This window comes from the organism of the source record quoted next, unplaced genomic scaffold (genome assembly GCF_019419815.1).
Source record: "Pyrus x bretschneideri cultivar Hongxiangsu unplaced genomic scaffold, Pyrus_bretschneideri_v1 Contig41, whole genome shotgun sequence".
Taxonomy (NCBI): domain Eukaryota; kingdom Viridiplantae; phylum Streptophyta; class Magnoliopsida; order Rosales; family Rosaceae; genus Pyrus; species Pyrus x bretschneideri.
The window spans coordinates 2,995,823-3,018,473 of NW_025999735.1; the positions used below are offsets into that span (position 1 = coordinate 2,995,823).

Here is a 22,651-nt window from a genome sequence, read left to right on the forward strand (position 1 = left end):
CCAAGACACTCGTCACATTTGTCCGGTAAGTGAGAAGCTTATGGGACAAATTACAATACTAAATATAGTTTGATTATGGGACAAATTACAATACTAAATATAGTTTGATTATGGGACAAATTACGATACTAAATACGAATCGAAGCTTGAGGAAAAAGGAATGTTGATGAGAACAAAGAAGGCGAAATGGGATGAGTAAGAAGGCCAGGAATTCATATTTGGGGGAAGAAAGTGTTTGATAGAAATGAAATGAATAGAGTTTGGGAGTTGTGGTTGGAGGTGGGGCGACACCTACAAGGAAGGAACTAGAGATGAGCTAGTGACGTTATGGGAAAAGCTTATTCAAAGATGGGGATTATGGGACAAATTATGAGTAGTTCATGAGGTTTTGTTGACTAATTCTATTTTAAATACTTTATATACAATCGAGAGTTCTAGAGTTCGGCTAATTAAGATACACAATAGGCTAGCTATATTTAGTATCGTATTCATCATTCAGGAGAGTCGAACATAATACTTCTAACTTACATGTAGAGTGAAATGAAACAACGATAATTTGGTATTGAATAGTCAAACCAAGATAATCAACTATTGAATCGTTGTGTAGAATGGTTCGTGTCCCATAAGCTTCGATTCGTGAATGGTGAATACCCATAATTAATAACACCCTTTGAACTCTAGAACTCTCGATTGTATATAAAGTATTTAAAAAAGAATAAGTCAACAAAACCTCATGAAGTACTCATAATTTGTCCCATAATCCCCATCTTTGAACAAGCTTTTCCCATAACGTCACTAGCCCATCTCTAGTTCCTTCCTTGTAAGTGTCGCCCCACCTCCAACCACAACTCCCAAACTCTATTCATTTCATTTCTATCAAACACTCTCTTCCCCCAAATATGAGTTCCTGGCCTTCTTACTCATCCCATTTCGCCTTCTTTGTTCTCATCAGCATTCCTTTGTCCTCAGGCTTCGATTCGTACACAACTTGTAGCAAAACGTTTAACTGTGGAGGCATCACAAAAGTGGGATTTCCCTTTTGGGGAGATGGAAGGCCGGACAATTGTGGCTATCCGGAACTGAAGCTCGCATGCTCGAATGATGTTACCACCATTGAGATTATGAGGGTCAAATACAGATTGTTGAAGATTAACCAAGATGAGCAGACACTCAAAGTTGTGCGAGATGACTACTATGACAAAATTTGTTCACCGAAGTTTGGGGACACCAAACTCGATTCCAATCTTTTCGACTATGTTTCCGGTTCTTCGGACTTCACGTTACTCTATGATTGTGCTTCTAGCTCACTAGCTGAAGGTTTCAAGTGCCCCGACAACGAAACATACGCGAATGTGGCTGCAGTACCTGAAGTTTTCCCGGGCACTCCGATTTGTAAGTCAAAAGTTGTTCGGATTAGTGATCCTACAGGTTTCGGAATAATCAGTATACTGAACGTGAAGGTACTTGAAGCTGCAGTGAAAGAAGGGTTTGAGGTGAAGTATAAGGTGGATAGTGGAAAATGTGACGAGTGTGTTGGTTCAAAGGGTGTTTGTGGTTATGATTGGAATTTGAATGAGACTGTTTGTCACTGCCCAAATCAAACTTCCGAGCCCCGGACTTGTTCCGCCGCCAGAACAGCGGCCATAAACAATCCAGCAGCAGTGCCACTGCCACCTGCTAAAGGTATGAACTAAGAACCCAATAGCTCTGCTTGATTTTGCATTTTAAGCTGAATTTCTTTCTAGTAACTTGAATCCTTAACTCGTCCTACAATTAATCAGAGGGAAAGGAAATATCAGTAGGCTAAACAATTTTGGCAACTGAGTTCCTTACATCAAACTTTTTTAGGTATAGTGATCATCGACTGGATTTCGGACTTTCAATACTTGCATAGATCGTAGTCACTGGAATTATTACGAATCATGACTTTCAATACCACCATCGTTCCCGCAGCCGCCACCATAAACGCTACAACTGCAACTACAATCTCTATTGTCACCACCCTTACCACCATTGTCACTTTTGCACCCCAACCACCACACCCCACTATTGATACTCACCGTTGCCAATTTCATAACAACCGCGACCCCCCACCTCCGGCACCCCCCCCCCCCCCGGGGCACCATCACGTCCTTCGAGTCTACCACCTACAATTGCAGCCACCAACCTTATACGACTAGCAAAATCAGCACCACCAACATTGCCACCGCCATTGCCAACACCTTTACCACAACCACCACTATCAATCCAACCAATGTCGCAACCATAGTTATTGTTGGCACCACCTCATATTATACCTATTTTTGTCATTATATACGATTATATCACTTATTTTAAAATTTACCAAATGTTTTTACATTAATTTTATACTCTCTAAAAATATAATTTATCAAAAGCTCAAATGTTTTAACCTTCAATTGATTATTCTTAAATCATAGGAATCCCAAACTGCCCCTTAGTCAAGGGCCTTCTTGATCGCGAGTGAGGTCGCCATTGCTAATTACTCAGTCATGCGTCAACTAAATCTGGAGAATCCGAGCCATTCCAAGCCGCTCCGCTCCATTTTTTAGCCGTATTGGTGCCACTCCAAGTTACTTGTGACTGGAGTTCGGCACAAGTTTGCCGAACTAGTGCTTCTTAGGTATTGGTATTTGGTGATGTGTACTGGAGAAACTCTTTTTTTTTTTTTTTTTTTTTTTTTGAACAAACTATATTATCTACACTAGGGAGCGGGGGTAAGCTTAGCCTGACAATGTGCTAGCAATAATATGGTTCAAACTCGCCTTTTGCGAGAATCAAAACTAAAACCTCTCAGTTACAATTGAAGAAGAATACTACTAGATCATAGTGTTAAGTGACAACTTTATTTTTTATAAACCTAAAAGTTTGGTGTTTGTTTGCCGAAAGAAGGCCCAAAGGTTTGTCTTTTGTATCAAATGTAGCATCAAAGCCCAAAATTTACACTTACAAAATTCAGAGGAGCGGACCACAATTTTGAAGGAGGTAATGTGAAAACAAAACCCTAGCAACTGAGCAAGAACCACTTCCAAGTGATAAAGATTTGGTCAACACGCGACGAACCCCAAAATGTCACGTTCTCACTTTCCTTTCTATACCATTCGTCTTAAAAGATAAGTAGCAATTTTCTTATTTTCTCTTTCAATTGCATCTGATGTATAGTGTCCAAGCCCGAAACGAGTCTTTGTGAATGCTTTTGATTTCATAAGTTAAGTTGGTTAGAAAATCGTAATACAAAATATTTTCGAATTATGAAGCTAGTTTTTACTTTTTACTTTTCATTTGATACATGTTTATACTTTTCAGTTAAATATATGTGCTCCTGACAATGATGGATCTATGTGAATTTGGGTTGTGTTTGCTAGGATTTGTAAATCTGCTCCATATGAGTTATTTTCTTCAAATTTTAGCTTTTTTTTTCAAGTTATGCTTAATGATATTTGTGGTGAGTGTGATCAAAAGAAGGTGACGGGAAATAATAATATTCCTACACTTTGGTGTGAGTTAATTTTTACCAATATTTCTAAAATAAAAAATAACAAATAAAAAGAAGGACAACATACCTCCTAAATACCACCTAAATATCTTCTAATTAAGAGCCAACTACCCTTGTAAGGCCGTACGTGATCAGATTGGTGGGAGTTGGAAGAACCGACGCGATGTAATTTGTGAGGCCATTAAAAGCTGTGTCTTTTTGCTTGTTGGAAAACGCTTGTACTTAATTATTTTGGCTTGACTTGTAGCAGATAACCCGAGAAATTTTTAGGTGTGCCGGAAAAACCATGCCACGTGGTGTTCCCTCACACATAAAAATTATTTCTCCAGATAACCCCAAACGATAAAATCACACGCAGAGGTGAAGAATATTTGCCTTGCATTAAATGACACTTTTTATCAAGTCAACAAAACCACACGAACCATTCCACACAACGATTCAATAGTTGATTATCTTCGTTTGACTATTCAATACTCAATTATCGTTGTTTCATTTTACTCTACGTGTAAGTCAGAAATATTATGTTGGACTCTTCTAAATGGTGAATACAATACTAAATATAGTTAGCCTGAGGAAAAAGAAATCTAATAGGTATACAATTCCAACCACAAACACCCTTTGAACCAAGACACTCGTCACATTTGTCCCGTAAGTGAGAAGCTTATGGGACAAATTACAATACTAAATATAGTTTGATTATGGGACAAATTACGATACTAAATACGAATCGAAGCTTGAGGAAAAAGGAATGCTGATGAGAACAAAGAAGGCGAAATGGGATGAGTAAGAAGGCCAGGAATTCATATTTGGGGGAAGAAAGTGTTTGATAGAAATGAAATGAATAGAGTTTGGGAGTTGTGGTTGGAGGTGGGGCGACACTTACAAGGAAGGAACTAGAGATGAGCTAGTGACGCCAGTTTTGAACAAGCTTTTCCCATAACGTCACTAGCTCATCTCTAGTTCCTTCCTTGTAAGTGTCGCCCCACCTCCAACCACAACTCCCAAACTCTATTCATTTCATTTCTATCAAACACTCTCTTCCCCCAAATATGATTTCCTGGCCTTCTTACTCATCCCATTTCGCCTTCTTTGTTCTCATCAGCATTCCTTTGTCCTCAAGCTTCGATTCGTACACAACTTGTAGCAATACGTTTAACTGTGGAGGCATCACAAAAGTGGGATTTCCCTTTTGGGGAGATGGAAGGCCGGACAATTGTGGCTATCCGGAACTGAAGCTCGCATGCTCGAATGATGTTACCACCATTGAGATTATGAGGGTCAAATACAGATTGTTGAAGATTAACCAAGGTGAGCAGACACTCAAAGTTGTGAGAGATGACTACTATGACAAAATTTGTTCACCGAAGTTTGGGGACACCAAACTCGATTCCAATCTTTTCGACTATGTTTCCGGTTCTTCGGACTTCACGTTACTCTATGATTGTGCTTCGAGCTCACTAGCTGAAGGTTTCAAGTGCCCCGACAACGAAACTTACGCGAATGTGGCTGCAGTACCTGCAGCTGTCCCGGGCACTCCGATTTGTGAGTCAAAAGTTGTTCGGATTAGTGATCCTACAGGTTTCAGAATAATCAGTATACTGAATGTGACGGCACTTGAAGCTGCAGTGAGAGAAGGGTTTGAGGTGAAGTATAAGGTGAATAGTGGAAAATGTGACGAGTGTGTTGGTTCAAAGGGTGTTTGTCACTGCCCAAATCAAACTTCCGAGCCCCGGACTTATTCCGCCGCCAGAACAGCGGCCATAAACAATACAGCAGCAGTGCCACTGCCACCTGCTAAAGGTATGAACTAAGAACCCAATAGCTCTGCTTGATTTTGCATTTTAAGCTGAATTTCTTTCTAGTAACTTGAATCCTTAACTCGTCCTACAATTACTTAGAGGGACAGGAAATATCAGTAGGCTAAACAATTTTGGCAACTGAGTTCCTTACATCAAACTTTTTTAGGTATAGTGATCATCAACTGGATTTCGGACTTTCAATACTTGCATAGATCGTAGTCACTGGAATTATTACGAATCATGACTTCCACATACGTACAGAATACGTGTAGTGATCTCCACATTACAGTCCGTATTTCAATATCTAAAGAAAATCAAGAATTAGATTGATTAGAATAAGGTAGTGGATCCTATTCAATTCCCGACTTCTTCTATTCGAAGTAGGTAAACATTCATCAGTACCATACAACTATGTGTGCCAAACCGGCTACACTACTTTGTTTTGTCCCATGGAATTATGTGACTCCATTGGATCCATGCCAAATTGAGGGGATCGGAGAGCATATATGGTTAGAAATTGTTTGAACAAACTGACCGATGTTGGAGAATTAGAGTGGCCAGGAAGAGTGTTGAAAGTACTAATTATACCAAGCGGGGACTGTATAAATTGTTTACAATATTTCAGTCACTGTCAATTTTAAGAATACTTTAGCCACTTTTTGGACTCCATACTTACGTAGACAAAATTACTTAAATCAGGGAGAGTGATTAGCAATGTGATCGTGGTAATAAAATGTTTGGAAACAAATGAAATTGTTGTCAACTGTCCAAATTTAGCATATTAAACCATCTAAAGAAATAATAATAAATAAATAAATAAAATCAAAATTATGTAAGGCTCTTTTCACAACCAGTTTATCAAGGGAAAAAAATATACTCGCAAGTGATTTTTATGCAACACCTTTTTTTTAACCATAATTACAATTTATGCAGGTATTACTTAAGTATTGATTAACTTAATTATTTTTTGTTGATGACACATCACATAATTTACGGGTAATACTAGGAAGACCAAACTTTTAAATCAAATTGTGTAAACCAAATGATGTGGTTGTTACATGTTGATGATTGAATTTTTAATTAAGTGTCGACTACATGCTTATTTTTTATTGGTGACACATCATTTCGTTTACAAATTTGATTTAAAAATTTAATCTCCCTAATATTATCACACAATTTACAAATGTGGTTTAAATTGATAGTCTACTTTAGCTAGGCAGATAATTAATATTAACCTTCCATCACAATTAGGGGTCATGTAGTTTAGTGGTCAAATTAGTGCTGATATTTGTCAAAGTTTGAGGGCTTGTCCCTTTCGAAGTATAATGAAGTTGTCTGAAGTTGGAAAGATGAACTGGCTGTGTCTTAATCCTTACTTAATTGGTTTGTCAATAGATTATTATAGGAACAAGATAGGGATTGGGACATTTTTAAGAGTTTTAGAGTCTGATCGATAACCACTTTATTTTTTGGTTTTTAGTTTTTATTTTTTTAATTTTTTGTACTCAAGGTGCGTGAGGACAGCGTATGAGGTCCATCTCTCCCTGTTTGAAATTGATATACATTTTTGGACAATCTCTTTAGGAAAAACTCAAAATTAGTGAAACTTAAATTCATCCGTACTGGTTCGATTATCGCCAAAGGCGAATTTAAACCACATTATTATAGCTAGTTGAGTGTGAGGCTTAGCCTACTTTCCCGTTATTTTAGTGTAGATAATATTGTTTAATTAAAAAAAAACCACTTTTTTCATCATCAATTGCTTAGTTTAATAGTTTTTTGTGAATTTTCTGTATGATGTATTCTTCTCCATAAAAAATTATAAATAGGATTACAATTGTGTGTACTACAAGAAAGGTAATCAAACCTAATTACACATAGGCAAATATACAAATCAAGATTTCAAAATTCCCTCCTGCAAAAACTGACCCGAGCCTACAGAAACAAAGCGCGTAATTTCGCACATACAAAGCTTTCCAAACGAATCTCTAATATGCTATTGCTCCACTCATTATATAGTATTCCTGAAAAAATGAAATTTTATTTCCCCAACAACGAAGTCTTCTCCGACGATAGTCTACTAGTAAATTAATGACCCTCCAAATGCTCTATTATTGTGTGATTATGCACTCTAGTAACTAGCTACCATCAATATCCAACCATCATCAGTTGCTAGCTTCTTACCCTTTAATTGGAAAGAGCGTCCACACTCTTTCGTTCTAGAATTCTACACCAGCAAATCAATGACCGTCCAAATGCTTCATAGTTATGTGATTATGCAATCAAACATAAATACTCAATCATCATGAGTTATAGCTTCTTACCATTTGATTGGAAAGGGTATCGATCCACACTTTTTCGTTTTAGAATTCCTTTCGTCTTCATCCTTTGTAAGTCTTTTTTTTGTTAATTTGGCTCACATATTGTCTATTCCTTTTACAACTTCATGTAAATCTAAGGCTCTTGTTACCTTTTTGTGCCCAACCTTTTCTCGTTATATATATATTTCAAGATCCTTATCGGTAACTATGCAAATGAACAATTATAATTAAACTGTTGATTAAAAGTAAATTGAGAAATAAGACAGTGGATTGGAAATAATACTCCTTAATTTTTTTTGAACATTTTATCCCTGTCGTATTATTTATGGGGTTCTCCCTCTCACACAGAACAACTTGAGGAATCTTTTCTTGTTTATTGTTTTCATCTTGGCATTTTCTTTACATTTGTAATATAGTAATTAAAAAAAAAGGTGAAAATAATTTTCTCCTTTTTATTAGAACTACCCTTCTAGTTGCGACGGCTTTCAATGACTCCATCACCCCTTGACTTTGCCTATAGCTTCTGGAAGACTGGAACGACATACTTTTCATACCTCAATATAAAAATACCTCTAATTAGATCATTCCGAGTGGGCTAGGAAACTGGCTACAAATATTATTAAACTAGTACGTGGCGTCTTCGGATTCGCCGGTGTGCAAGATATTCAGATATGAACGTTGAAAAAAAAAATGAGAAGAAAACTCATAGAAACAAGTGAGGCTACTGTTTCATTGAATATTTCAAAGGCTTACATTTCATGACTTTGAAGTTTGAACAACTTATATATATTATTCCTTGTACTAATTCCCCATTCCATCTGATGCTCCAATCTGTCTGCTGAGATTTTTCCTCCAACATCCATCATGCATTTCTTTCTGCTCCAATCCTTGTTTCCATTTCTTTTGATCGCTTCCTTTCTTTCGATCAACGTCGAGTTGAGTCTATGCCAGAATGATCAACAATTCACAAACTGCAGCAGCAAAATCAATTGTGGTAGCGTTGGAGGCATATCCTATCCCTTTTGGGGGGTAAACCGAGCTAGTTACTGTGGTAAAGCCAGATATGAGGTCCAATGCCAAGACAACGTCCCTGTGTTCAACATGAAGGGTGTGAGCTATAGAATTCTGCAAATGAACACTACAACAAATTGGACCGTTAAGGTTGCTAGGAACGATTACTGGGGTAGTATCTGTAATCCGACTTTCGTCAACACCACCCTCAACTTCTCTCTGTTTGATTATGTTTCTACTTATACAAACATGACGTTTTACTACCAATGCCCTACCACCGTAACGCTTCCTAATGCTCGGTCCTGCAACACAAGCTCTGTTTTCTTTTTGACACGTCCGGTGACAGTTGGTCAGTCATCTCCTGTGACCTGTACAAATGTGGTTATTGTTCCCGTTTATACAACAGCAGCTCTTGCTATAGAGGCCGGTCAAACAACTACGATCACCGATGCGATAGACGGGGGTTTCTCACTGCAATTGCAAATTGACAACGATCAATGCAGCAGATGTTTGCAATCAGGAGGACAGTGTGGGCTTAACACTACTACGAATTCTGGATTCAGTTGCTTTTGCGCAGATCGAGCCTATGCATCCACATGTAATGGAACTAGTTCTTCAAGTCAAGGCGGAGGTACGTCTGTCCCTTGTCATTCCCTTATAAATTACACATATGGAACTCCTAGCTTGCTCTTTGTTTTAGATGATTAGTCGTAAACCGTGTTTAATTAGGCGTATGTGTTAGAAAACCCGGGTCTAAATTTCGGATGTGAGCTATCTGGTCCCATGATAAAATTAGGAAGCAGAGGGAAGGAATCTAGTATAGTTAGAGCCAATTGTTTGCAAAAACAGCAAACTGTTGATGGAATAGTTTGGTATCCATATTATTGGATTCAATTTCTTTGGTTTCTGAAACCAATTATTACTAATAACGTAGTTACCTTAATCATTTCGAAAACTATGAATTATTTTCCGAATTGAATACCAAACAACTCCATATATCCCTGGCAAATACTGCTCGAGCCACCCTAAAACTCTTAAGATTGTTCATGTTTTTGTCATTTTGATCCTTTGTTGTTGTTTTTTTTTTTTAGGAAAAAGATCCTTTGTTGTTACCATGATCATCTAGTCAACCCTTTTGTTGCTCCTCACACTGGAATTTTTTTTCTTCTAAATTCTCGTTTTACATGATACACGTAATTAAATAAAAGTTTTTGAAACGCATGTCAAACGTTATATTTTTGTTAGAAAATACACCTAACCTACCATACAACTCTACAATTCCACCGAAAACGTGAGTCACCCTTTGTTGACTTCGATGATTTTAATCTAGGTGCAGAGGGATTTAGCTATATACAACTCCAAAATTAAGCCAATTTTTCTAATAAGGTGGCTTATCTGTTCGACAACCAATACATATTTGGTGACGAGATCGCTATGCAAAGCTGACCATAAAAATAGTTACAGACTTAATTAGATGACATCTAGTACGATTATGTCTAGTACGAACATGACGTTTAACCAGAGGCATAATTTTATTTAGACATCTAGTACGAGGAACTTGGCAGCTTTCTAAAATAATTTTTAGATGACAAGAAAAGATAATTAACCGTGCGAACATGACGTTTTACTACCTATGCAATATCAGCATAGGGCTTCCTAGTACGCAGTCTTGCAACATCCACAATACAGTGAGCCCTGTTTTCTATGTGACACGTTCGATGGTTGAGCAGACATCTTCTATCGGCTGTACAGATGAGGTTATTGTTCCGGTTTATACAGTAGCTGCTCAGGCTTTAGAGGCCAGTCAAACAACCGTCAGCAATGCGGTAGACGGGGGTTTCTCACTGCAATTGCAGATTGAAAACGATCAATGCAACAAATGTTTGGCATCAGGAGGACAGTGTGGGCTTACCACTACTACGAATTCTGGATTCAGTTGCTTTTGCGCAGATCGAGCCTATCCATCCACATGTAATGGAACTAGTACTTCAAATCAAGGCGGAGGTACGTCTGTCCCTTGTCCCTTGCAACGCAAGCTCTGTTTTGTATTTGACACGTCCGGTGACAGTTGGTCAGCCATCTCCTGTGAGCTGTACATATGAGGTTATTGTTCCCGTTTATACAACAGCAGCTCTTGCTATAGAGGCCAGTCAAACAACGATCACCGATGCGGTAGACGGGGGTTTCTCACTGCAATTGCAGATTGAAAACGATCAATGCAACAAATGTTTGGCATCAGGAGGACAGTGTGGGCTTACCACTACTACGAATTCTGGATTCAGTTGCTTTTGCGCAGATCGAGCCTATCCATCCACATGTAATGGAACTAGTAATTCAAGTCAAAACGGAGGTAACTCTGTCCCTTGTCATTCTCATGTAAATTACACATTTGGAACTCCTAGCTTGCTTTTTGTTTTAGATGATTAGTCGAAAAATGTGAGCTATCTGGTCCCATGCTAAAATTAGGAAGCAGAGGGAAGGAATCTAAACCGAGATCCCCTCTCGCAACTCTGCCCCTGCTTCTTCCCTCTCATCTACCATTTACAAACCTAAATCCCGCAAAAATCGAAACAAAAAAGGCAAAAAAATATTCAGTATTTCCATTTTCATAACCAGATCCAAACCCAAAATTCGAAACAAAAAAAAGCAAAAAGAAAATTACAAAATCGCTGTGCGTTTCATTACGCACAGCAGTTGTCCAATCACACATGCACAACGATCGTTCTAATCACACATGCGCAACAATCATTCTAATCACACATGCAATCCAGACTCCCTGATCGCAGACCTTCGCCGTTGATGCCGGAGAAGCAGGCCGATGAATAACCAGATGACGGGGACTCTGATCTGGGTTTTGATTTGCCAATTGGGTCCTAGAAAAATTAGGAAAAAAAAGGGAGATGAACGGAGAAAAATAGGAAGAAAATGATGGAGATGAAGAGGGAGAGGGACGAAGAAAAAAAGGGATTAAGACGGAGAAAAATTAGGAAGAAACAGAGGGAGAGGAGAGAAAAAGAGGGTAAGGAAAGAGCAAAATTATTAAGGATGAGGGAAATGAACGGAAAAGAAGTAGGAAGGGTCCGAAGGGACTAGGGAGGTTTCTAGAACGGAACAACATGGATAAAAGTATGAATTAAATAATAATAAGGATGAATTAAATTATATTAAATATTTATTATTATTGATTAAATAATATAATATTAAATTTTGTTATGATTATGTTCTTTAATTTGATATTACAGTAAACATTTTACTAAGTCAGTCAAGTTTAGTTTAGTCTAACTTATAAGGGTGTATTCAATTAAGATTTTAAGTAATTCTCTGAAATTCAAGGTTGATTTTAAAGAATTTGATAAAGTTGGGGAATTAGAGAGAATTAGAGAGATTTCGTAGTGTATTTTAAGCATAAAAAAATCTCACATCTTCCCATGAGATTTCGAGGGAATTGAATCAAAATTTTATATGAAATCTCTACAAATCAATTAAACTCCATAAAAATTCATAAATTTATAAATCCATTAAAGTATATCAAATTCTCAATTGAATACACCCCCTTTAGTCTTTGAAGCTAGTTTAGTCCGAGATAATCTGGTGCAACAAACGCACCCTTCAAGATTTTTCATGTTTTGTTCAGTTTGTGTTGATGTACAACTGCTCTCTCCCATCATGTAGCAACGGTAATATTCCCTCACATTTTTGTGTGAGCTGATGAATGAATCACCATCGCGTGTGCTTCTCTGATTGTCTCTGCAATTCTTTTTCCATTCCTAGAATTCCAAAACATAAACTCTTAACAGTTTGAGCCCTTGTTGGTGCCTTTCTACGCAACCCTTTTTGTTCCTCTTCTCACATTGCAAAACTTTTCTTTAAATTCCAGTTTTACATATTACAAGTAGTGAAATAAAGGTTCATGCATACTTGTTGACACGCCTCGACCCCAAGGTCTTGGGGACATCGAGATGGTCACGTGTTGGCCGACACCCGAAGGGTGACGAAAGCCATTTAATTTAAACAAAAGCTGAGAAATAAGCTAAAACATGCAATAGGGGCTAATTACACAAAATAAAAGTTCAACTTCTAAGTATTGAAATTAGGAAAGATACATAACACGTCCAGAGCATAAGTCTATCACAGAGTACAAGCATAACTAAGATAGAGAAGTGCTATTACAATAGATGTCGAAGCAGAGAGAATATAGCATAATATCACCGGTAGGGGAATGCCTCGTAGCTCAGATCGTATTCCTCGTTCATAGGTCTTGAAGGGGGCGCAAAACAAACATGAGTGGACCAAGTTGATATATAAATATAGTAAAACAGTTATCAACGTACTAACCCCCAGGTTTTATGAAAACACAAATATTATGATAAACATAGGTTTTCCGAAATTTAGCATGTCATGTAATGTCTCAAATCGTAATTTGTATAAATAATAATCACTAGTGAATGTCCAACAACTCTTCAGGCCCCATGCCAGCTCCCCGTCTCTGAGCAGACAGTCAGAGGAAAACACACTACAGGCCCCACACCGGCTCCCCGTCCCTGTGCTAAATAGCCAGAGGAAACACACTTCAGGCCCTATGCCAACACCAAACCGTCCCCCGGGATGGACCGGATCTATCCCTACGTCCCGTAGCGAAGAGGACCACTAGGTAAGTACAAAACCAGTGAACATACATACATTGAAAAACAACTTCATAGTATAAAGTCATCCATCATCTATGCTATAAAGAAGTGTTCTAAACATGTTCTAAATATCATATCGTTATCCATCGGATATTCTATAAGAACATGGGTTATAGGAAAAATAGTAACAATTCGAAATAGCCTCAATAAGCATGTTATCTCAAAGCGTTTCATAAAACATAATTGTGAAATCATGCTTTTCCCTGTATGCATCTCTACCATTAAAACATGCATTTTTAGAAGGGGTCCACTCACCATACACCGTTGGTGCAAGCCGTACCAAACAGGAATAACGGAATCACTGCTATGAATCGCACCTATTCACACAAATGGTACATTCAGTCAAACTCTACTCAAACGATTGAATTTGGGAAAACGGACATTGGAAACGGGTTCAGAACGTAGTAATTAGCCTAGGAGGGGTCCCGCACGAAAACCCAAAAAGTCAACCCCGAGGTCAAAGTCAATAGTCAAAGTCAACGTTGATAGTCAACGGTCAGCGGGTCATGGGTCAACCCATCAGAGTCATCCCGGGTCAACACGGTTTAGGGTTTGGGTATTGGATTCGGGTTTGGGCCCTAGGGTTTAGGTTAGGAAAATGGGTTTAGATTTTTAGGTGGGCTGGTTTAAGGCTTAAACCACACGGGCCCAAGGCCCAAATAAAAAGGGTTTTGGGTTTGCTAACATGGCCCTAAGGCCTTTGGGTCTTAAAGAAATTAAATAAAAATAAAAAGGAAAAGGGTTAAGGTTTTGGGCTGAAGCCAACACAGGCCTAAGGCCTGTGGGTGGAGAAACGGCCTGAAGGGCTTGGTGCGAACCGGAGGAGAACGCCGGAGCTTTTATAGCTCCGGCCAACTGTAAACGTGCACTCTAGACCCCGATCTAGGTCTCAAAATGAAGCACTAGACAAGAGGAGTATTTTTATACCTTTGGTTCGCCGTAAAACGGCCTGTGGTGGTCGGAAAACTCCTCGACAACCACGAAACTCGCCGGAGATAGGTGTGCCTTCACCTGTGCCGATCTCACTCTAAAACCTTGGAAATAACGAGCTCAAACTCAGTAAAACACATCCAGGCAACAACTAACATGGATAGAGGGAAAAATCAAAACTTACCAAACCGGAAAAACAAAGGAAACTAGCTGGAGAGTTCTCAGTTCTTACGTCCTCACGGCGACGAGAGCAAGGGAGAGAAAGATGAGGTTTGATGGCGATGATGATGATGATCTCCCCGAGCAGGTGCAGCTATGGGTGCGAGTGCATGGTCACGATGTAGGAAAGGGAGAGAGATGAGAAAGTTTCGAGAGAGGGAAGAAAGAGTGTGCAGAAAAAGAGAGAAGAAAGAAAAAGAGAAAGAGAAAGAAAGAGAAGGGGTCACGGCGGGTAGGGGACAGAAAGAGAAAGGAGAGGTGTGTTGGGGTACTGCCACGTGGTAGCTTAGGGATAGGAACAAATCTCTTTTCCAGATCCTGATTGGGTGAAAAATTAAGGATTAAAGTGATAATTCTATAAATTTTTAGGGAGAAATACAGAATTACATTTATAAGTAGAGACAGGTGTAACACTTGTCAAACAGTGTATTGCTGTCGAAATATACACATAACCTACCATGCAACTATACCCACCTACCATACAACTATACCCATTCCACCGACAACGTGTCTGCCTTTGTTGACTTTGATGCTTGTAATCTAAGTGCAGAGCAATTTAGGTATACAAATCCAAGATTAAGCCAATTTTTCTTTTAAGGTGGCTGATGTGTTAGCTATATGCAAAGTTGACCATAAAAATCGTTACGAACTTAGGCATAAAAAATTTCCATTGACTACTAGTAATTAAATTAACGTTCCAAATGAAACTATCATCTTCTCTTTTTTCTTCGACTTTGAATAGTACTCTCTCTCTCTCTCTCTCTCTCCCTCTCTCTCTCTCTCTCGCCATGGAAATACATCACTATCCCTTCCAAAACATCTCTTGGCTCCTTGTGATCTCAACTACCATATGCCTTTTTCATGGCTGAAAATCTTCAGCTGTGGATGACAATCGATACTTCAACTGCAGCGCATCATTTCAATGAGCACATGATTCGATTGCTAGCTTAACAAAAATTTAGCACATGAGCGCACATTATGTGCGTCACATACTTTTAAGAGTTCGTCTCTTTTCTCTCCATCCAATCAATTCCATATAGGTTACTTCCACATTCCACACTCATTCCTCCACCCACTACACTTTTTTTCTTCCTTCTGTGCTATGCTAAATATTCTCCTATTTTCTTTTCTTAAACTACTAATCTAACCATGGGCACTTTTAAATTTTATCTTATTTTCTAGAAAGTAAGAAATTTCTGCACACCATTTTTTCCAAGTGCGTTATTTATTTCCGCACACCATTTTCTACAAGTGCGTTCTTGTCACGCCCCGATCCCGACATACGTCCAGGATCAACATGTGACGTCACTCAAATACTCGTAATCTCACATACCTCGTCTCATAAATATAGCAAATCACAATTCGAGAATCAAATCTCAAGGAAATTTTCGTTTACCTTATGGCTGCATCTAACCTCCTCGTTAGACTGCCTACGTACCCTCAAATAGGGATCAAGCCATTCGTAGTTCATAACACAAAATCAGACGTTTATCCCACTAAGTTCAGAAAGAAAACAAAGCATTCCTCAAACATTTATTATAACCTGATAACATGTAGTTCCTGGACTTAGGCTACATAAGCAACCCCCATGAAAACATGATTTCTCACTCATCCAACATATAAATCATTATGTATCATCATGATATCACAATTCACAACATACATCATATTTAAGAACCGACGACACACAAAACCATTCTCTAGCCGCACTAATTAATTAAATTGATCAAAGTAATAACAATCATTCCCATATCTTTTAAATTCATACCGTATGAAATCATAATCGAATCATGAAAACTCCCGAAAGAGTCACCCGGACGTCCAATATATTTTCTAACTCAATTCATAAGACTCGGAACCATTGACACAAATATATATAAAAACTAAGGCTAGAGTGACTTAGTTAGGCCAAGCCTACTTCTCTAAATAATGGGATTTTAGGCCGCTCCACGAAAAACAATAACTCGGGTTCCGGACCATCACTCAACGGAACTAAACCAAATATGATCACCTACAAAATGTACCAAGTACAATCAATCATCATCACCTCTAGAATGCGTATGGTCCCCCATCGTGGTTATACCAAGCAGGACCATCCATGTACCACCTCCACGTGGTGCAATCTCATCATTACACATTGAACACAATGTTACACAAACATGCTATCGATTCCACATATCAACCAGCATCTAGTCAGATGGCGCACAACACAAGGAATTCCCTCAATTACTATTTCCACTAAAAATCTAATAAAATACCTAACTCATCTTCTGACTTCCATCCCCATCTCATGCTAGGTAATAGTGCCAAGTTCAAATAGGTATTCAGTTGGCAAGCATATCCAAATAATTATCAAACAATATTTAATTCCCATAATTGCCATAACGTTCATCATAATTATCAATCACATTATTAAAAAGATAATTAAACACATATATCACAAACATCATCAGTACACAAGCCAAATCCTATTTAATAAGCATAGGTTATAAGTATGTAACATTCACATTTCAATAGAAATCACATTATAAAACCAACTCACATTTTCATACTAGTAAACATGCATAATATTTCTCAACTATGCAACCAACATTGTAAGGTTCAATGCCTATGTTTCGTAACCTTCTTTCTTTATCATTTAATAACCAACCTAAAGTTAATGGTTTTTCAAAACACTACCTCATCACTTTTGCCACTACCCCTTTTTGACAAGTATAAGCCGCAATTATATACATATATACAGACACACGTATATACATATATAAGAGAAGTTGGTTCGTTTACCATTGATTTGAATATAAATACTCATAAACAAACTAAACTCTTAAACCCCAACCAAACACACTGAAATAAGCACAAAATTAACAAGGATGTTATTTCAACTAGAATTCCCTTCTAGATCTAGATGCTTGGTAACAAAAGAAGCATTTCATAAATCAAATGTTACATATCAGAAAATTCGATTTTTTTCCCAAAAATTCCCAAATTTCACAAGAATGAAGATCTCAACAAGTAGAGTAAACTTTATACCTGCGGCCAAGGCCAATTTGGCCGGAAAACACCCCAAACTGGCCACGAACCGCCGGAACCCAAAGATGGGTGCTCTTCAATTCGACTTCCTCGGTATCCCAACGCTCCTACAACCTATTGGGTCTTGATCTGGGTCCAAGGGGAGTTGACTAAGGGTGGTGATGGGTGGTGAAACTCACCGGAACGGCGGAATCGCCGTCAAAACTCCATGGGTCACCTACATGATTTTGGACCCAAAACCTTTCAATCTTAGGCAAGAAAGGTAGAAGGGAGGTAGTGGAAGAGATTGCAGGTAGTTAATGGTGATGATTCAATGGAAAAGATGGCGAAAATCGCCAGAATTTGCTTTGGGTGGGGCGCGGGTGTACGGACGGGAAAGGGAGATCTCTCCCTTCCTTTCTTTTCTTCCCCCCCCCCCCTCTTAAAATGCCGGTCTCCCCCCCATCCCAAAAAGGGTTTTTTGGCCACTTATACTCCTAAATGGAAATTATAATAATTTCCACAATCTATAGTTTCACAACTTCAAACGTCCGTAACTATACCGTTATAATTCGGACTCACAAACGGCTTTCGCCTATGCGCTCGTGGCTTCGAGACCTATTCGAAAACGTTACTTGTGACCTCAAAAGGTCAACAAGTAAATAATTATTTTCCAAATTTCACCCTTCATACCTAGTTTAATGGAAATCTAATTTCAAATAAATTAATATAATTTCTCAAAAATAATATAAAATCTCGATAATACAAATACGTTGACTATAACAGTGAAATCCGGGAACGGGATTTCACAGTTCTTCTAAGTTTGCTCCTCTTCTCTGTTTTCTTAAACTAGTGCCATAACCATGCTCACTACCAAATAACTTTCTTAAACTAGTGCTATAACCATTGTCGAGATTCCTCTTGCACACATTGAGCAATTAACTCATGAACAATCCATGTCTTGTCTTGAGTATTATAGGACACCGTCAATTGATTGTATTTTGCTGGTAGTGCTTGTAGAATCATGATGAACACTTCTCCTTCTAAAATAGGAAAAAGTTAAGAAGAGCGCATAGTTAGATTGGTAGTGTAACAAAAATTTAGCACAGGAGAGCACATTATGTGTGTCACATACTCTTAGAGTTTGTCTCTTTTCTCTCCATCCAATCAATTCCAAGAGATTACTTCCAAATTCTACCTTCATTCGTCCACCCACTACACTTTTGTTCTCCTTCTGTGCTATGCTAAATATTCTCCTATTTTCTATTCTTAAACTACTAATCTAACTATGGGCCCTTTTAAATTTTATCTTATTTTCTAGTAAGTAAGAAATTTCCGCACACCATTTTTTCCAAGTGCGTTATTTATTTCCACACACCATTTTCTACAAGTGCGTTCTTCTAAGTTTGCTCCTCTTCTTTGTTTTCTTAAACTAGTGCTATAACCATGCTCACTACCAAATAACTTTCTCACTCTTATTGTGGGCTCTCACAATTCCATCCAATTTCTTTCATATTACCATGACAAAACCCATGTGGCTTTCCATGGGAAACGAAACTTCAAAGTGGGTGCCCTCTTTTTTCTGATTTCTTAGTATCATCTCCAAGTTCTTTTCGACTTGGTAACCAATTATTTCTTCATAATATTCAAAGCTGGGGGCAAATGAAAGATGAGTTCTGTTTTTATTCTAAAAAACAAATAAAGCTTCAGAAGAGGTAGACCCAAAAGCGACGCTGCTGTACAGGGACAACGGACAATGGAAACTTTGTTGTCAAAGATGATATAAGAGCTGATCAATTGTTATAGCAGAGCTTTGATCACCCTTGTGATACCCTTCTACGAAGCCAGCTCCTGGGATACGGTATTAATTCTGGAACGAGGACTGCCATGACTTCCTGGAAAAGTGAAAGCGATCCGTCAACTGAGATATTCTTGCTTGTAATTTCCCAAGAGACGCCGTCACAAATATTCACCAATCTGCAAGTGCTTGAAAGGGTTCGTACCAAAGTCAGAAGGGAAATGGAGCAGTGGAAACTGGATGGGAGGGTGCGTGAGGAAAACCAAATTGTTTTGTGAGAGATACACAAATAATTCATTCACATTGAGAGGAAAAGAAGATGATGATGGGTTTCTGAAGCTGGTAGGGTTCAAAGTACCAGATTCTCATGAGTTTGTGTCTTTAGATTCTGAGAGCACATCCGCCGACTGCAAGACAGTGCGCCTAAATAATTGTTCTTACAAAGCGTATGCACTTGTTTTTAAAATATGGTGTTTGGTCTGGTCCAAACACCTCATTCCCCCTAACGGCGCAGATGTTTATGTTCACCTAGCACGCGCAGAACTAGCAGATGAATTAATGATACTAGTGCTTCAAGCCTTGAACAATTCTAATTATCCATTAATAACTTTTCTTTTTCCATCTCAGGCTTGTTTTTGTTTTGTAAACTTTTCAGATAAAGGAAAGGCAATAATATTAGTTGCGATCCTTCCAGTTTGTTTTATCGGTGTATTGGGTGCCATAGTGTTCGGTTGGTGCCAGATGAAAGCTAAGCAAAAAGGTAATTAAGTGAATGAGATTGAGGTATTAGATTAATATAATGCATTAGCAGATTATCTCTCAAAACTTAATTTGAAAGTTGTTTCGCTTGGATTTTCAGTGTTTGATGTTTATATTTGCAAAATCAGGACACAGCAAATTAACAAGGGACACCCTTCAAGAATATATAGGAGGAAAACATGACCTATCTGGGTTACAGATCTATGATTTTGATAGCATATTAGTTGCTACGGACAATTTCAGCATAGCAAACAAACTCGGGCAAGGAGGCTTTGGTCCAGTTTATAGGGTAATTATTATTATTTTTATGATAGGTACAGAGAGACAGACATGAATGCAATGATTTATTTGTCAACTTTGTGTAGGGTAAGCTAGCAGAAGGGAAGGAAATAGCGGTAAAAAGACTCTCCAGTAACTCAGGGCAAGGTGTAGTAGAGTTCAGGAATGAAATGTTATTGATCTCCAATCTCCAACACAAAAATCTGGTCAGAATCATGGGTTGCTGTGTTAAAGAGGATGAGAAGTTACTGATTTATGAGTTCATGCCAAACAAAAGCTTGGATACTTTTCTTTTCGGTTAGTTTCAATTGCACTTTACTGCAATTTCTTATCTTTAGATTCTAATCGGTGTATTGATCGATTATTTGATGATCAGATTTGACGAGAAGAGCAGTGCTTGATTGGGGTACACGTTTTAATATTATTCAAGGTGTTGCCAATGGGCTTGTTTATCTCCATCATGATTCGTATTTGAAGGTAATACATAGAGATCTAAAAGTGAGCAACATTCTCTTGGATGAGAAAATGAACCCAAAAATTTCAGATTTTGGATTGGCACGTTCAGTTGAAGGGACACAGAATTTAGAAAATACTCAGAGAGTTGCGGGAACGCGGTAAGATTCATGCCTTTCTATATATTGTTAAACATGTCATTCGCAACCAAAAGTTCTAATGGTTAGCATTGCATCATGAAATCTTAACCGACTCCTCCTGTTTGGATAAAAACTGCTAATTAGTTGCATCGATCACATTACATACGTATTTTTTGGTAACATTGTTCTTAAAAGGAAGAAACGAAACACTTATGTTAGCTACATATATACTAATGAGTTTCATGTTCGCGCAGTGGATATATGTCTCCGGAGTATGCCATGGGTGGAATATTTTCTCAAAAATCTGATGTCTACAGCTTTGGGGTCTTGGTATTGGAGATTATTAGCAGCAAGAAGAATACCGCCTTCTATATCTATGATCGACAGCTAGGCTTACTAGCGTATGCATGGCAGTTATGGAAGGAAGGCAGGGAATTGGAGTTGGTGGATGAAATGCTGACGGCTGATTCATATTCGGCTTCAGAAGTAATGAAATGTGTGCATATTGGGCTGCTTTGTGTACAGGACAATGCGATGGATAGGCCGAGCGTGCCGGATGTAGTTTTTATGCTAAATGGTTCCACAACTATAATTGGTGGTGCACAACCTAAGCAGCCTCTATTCACTATCCAAAACACAGTCTCTCATCCTCAACCACAGCCTTCGAATACTTTCCTCACAAATGAAGCTACAATGACACTGATTGAAGGACGCTAAATGTATGCTCCTGACAGTGGTGGAGGTTGGCCAATCCTGCTTGCTTATGCGTCATATCTGTAATGCCCTTTATGTTTTTGAGGCACCCTTCTGGACCTATATATATTTCCATTGTGCATGGATTTTTTGAATGCAATTTCTACTCAGATAATAAAAAAAAATGAAACTATAGTTATACTTTTTGTTTTGGAAGGAATAAGAGAGGATTAGCTATGAAGGAAATTCATCCCTTGTAATCCTACATTATAGAGAAATTGAAACTCATAGTTTTCTTTATGATTAATTGATCTTCTACGTTTTTAGACGAACATAGTTTTTACCTTAATTTAGCAGTCTATCTATTTCAATTTAATTTTAGATATCAAATGAGGCTTTAATATAGTGACGGTTGAACTATAAGCTATGGTTGTTAGTGGAACAGCATGGTTGTCTAAACTATGGTTTTTAGGCCCTTTTTCAACTACTACTTAACTAAAAGTAAACAACCCTTACAGAGAGCCTTCGAGACCGTGGGTGATAGGTAGGTGGGAGTTGGATGAACGGGCAAGATCTAGTTTTTGAGGCCATTAAAATGTATGTCTTTTCTTGTTGGGAAGCGCTTATACGTAAACTAATTTGGCTTGACTTGTAGCAAATAACCCCAAACAAGAAAAATCACCCGTAGAGCCAGAGGATAAGAAAATTCTAGATCTGCATTAAATAAAATCTTTTGATCAAGTCAACAAAATTTTATGAGGCATTAAGACTCGAGGCTGTGGTATTATTTTTCTTTAGTATTTTTTAGTGCGTTCAAAACACTAGTAATACGTCACATGTTATTATATAATTTTGGAGGGATATTTGAAAAAAAAAAAAATTCAAATTATATGATGACTTGTAGTGTATGACTCCATATGTAACAACCCGTCTTGGAATTTACGTAAGAAAATGAGTATTTTTGTATTTTCACTAAGTTTGAGGGATACCTTTCATTTTTAAAATTGTTTTTGAGTCTTAATTGGTGAGCCCAAGGGGCCC

General features: G+C 38.1%; 2 protein-coding genes across 4 annotated transcripts in view; both read left to right on the top strand.

Moving 5' to 3' along the window:
* The first annotated feature begins 752 nt into the window (after positions 1-752).
* On the top strand, positions 753-21,917 carry LOC103948557 (cysteine-rich receptor-like protein kinase 44). 3 transcript variants are annotated; one of them, XM_048566275.1, is made up of 6 exons: positions 753-1,683; positions 19,942-20,046; positions 20,174-20,334; positions 20,411-20,621; positions 20,701-20,938; positions 21,172-21,917. In XM_048566275.1, the coding sequence occupies exons 1-6, from the start codon at positions 900-902 to the stop codon at positions 21,632-21,634; spliced, it is 1,962 nt and encodes a 653-aa protein (XP_048422232.1). In that variant the 5' UTR covers positions 753-899; the 3' UTR covers positions 21,635-21,917. The 3 variants fall into 3 exon arrangements, with proteins under 3 accessions (XP_048422232.1, XP_048422234.1, XP_048422235.1); XM_048566277.1 differs by lacking the exon at positions 753-1,683 and adding an exon at positions 4,441-5,314; XM_048566278.1 differs by lacking the exon at positions 753-1,683 and adding an exon at positions 10,487-10,995.
* Positions 8,435-22,651, top strand: part of LOC103948483 (LEAF RUST 10 DISEASE-RESISTANCE LOCUS RECEPTOR-LIKE PROTEIN KINASE-like 1.3) — a 45,388-nt gene continuing 31,171 nt past the window's right edge. The window contains exon 1 of the mRNA XM_048566273.1: positions 8,435-9,276. Coding sequence (XP_048422230.1) covers positions 8,499-9,276 — 778 coding nt within the window. The 5' untranslated portion in view covers positions 8,435-8,498. The remainder of the gene's footprint in view (positions 9,277-22,651) is intronic.

What these genes read in the sequence shown, in the direction of transcription:
- LOC103948557 (XM_048566275.1), top strand. Translation starts at nt 900, where the DNA reads ATGAGTTCCTGGCCTTCTTACTCATCCCATTTCGCCTTCTTTGTTCTC. An exon ending in GCCACTGCCACCTGCTAAAG is followed by an intron (nt 1,684 to 19,941) that starts GTATGAACTAAG and finishes TAAACTTTTCAG; the next exon opens with ATAAAGGAAAGGCAATAATA. An exon ending in CTTGGATACTTTTCTTTTCG is followed by an intron (nt 20,622 to 20,700) that starts GTTAGTTTCAAT and finishes TTTGATGATCAG; the next exon opens with ATTTGACGAGAAGAGCAGTG.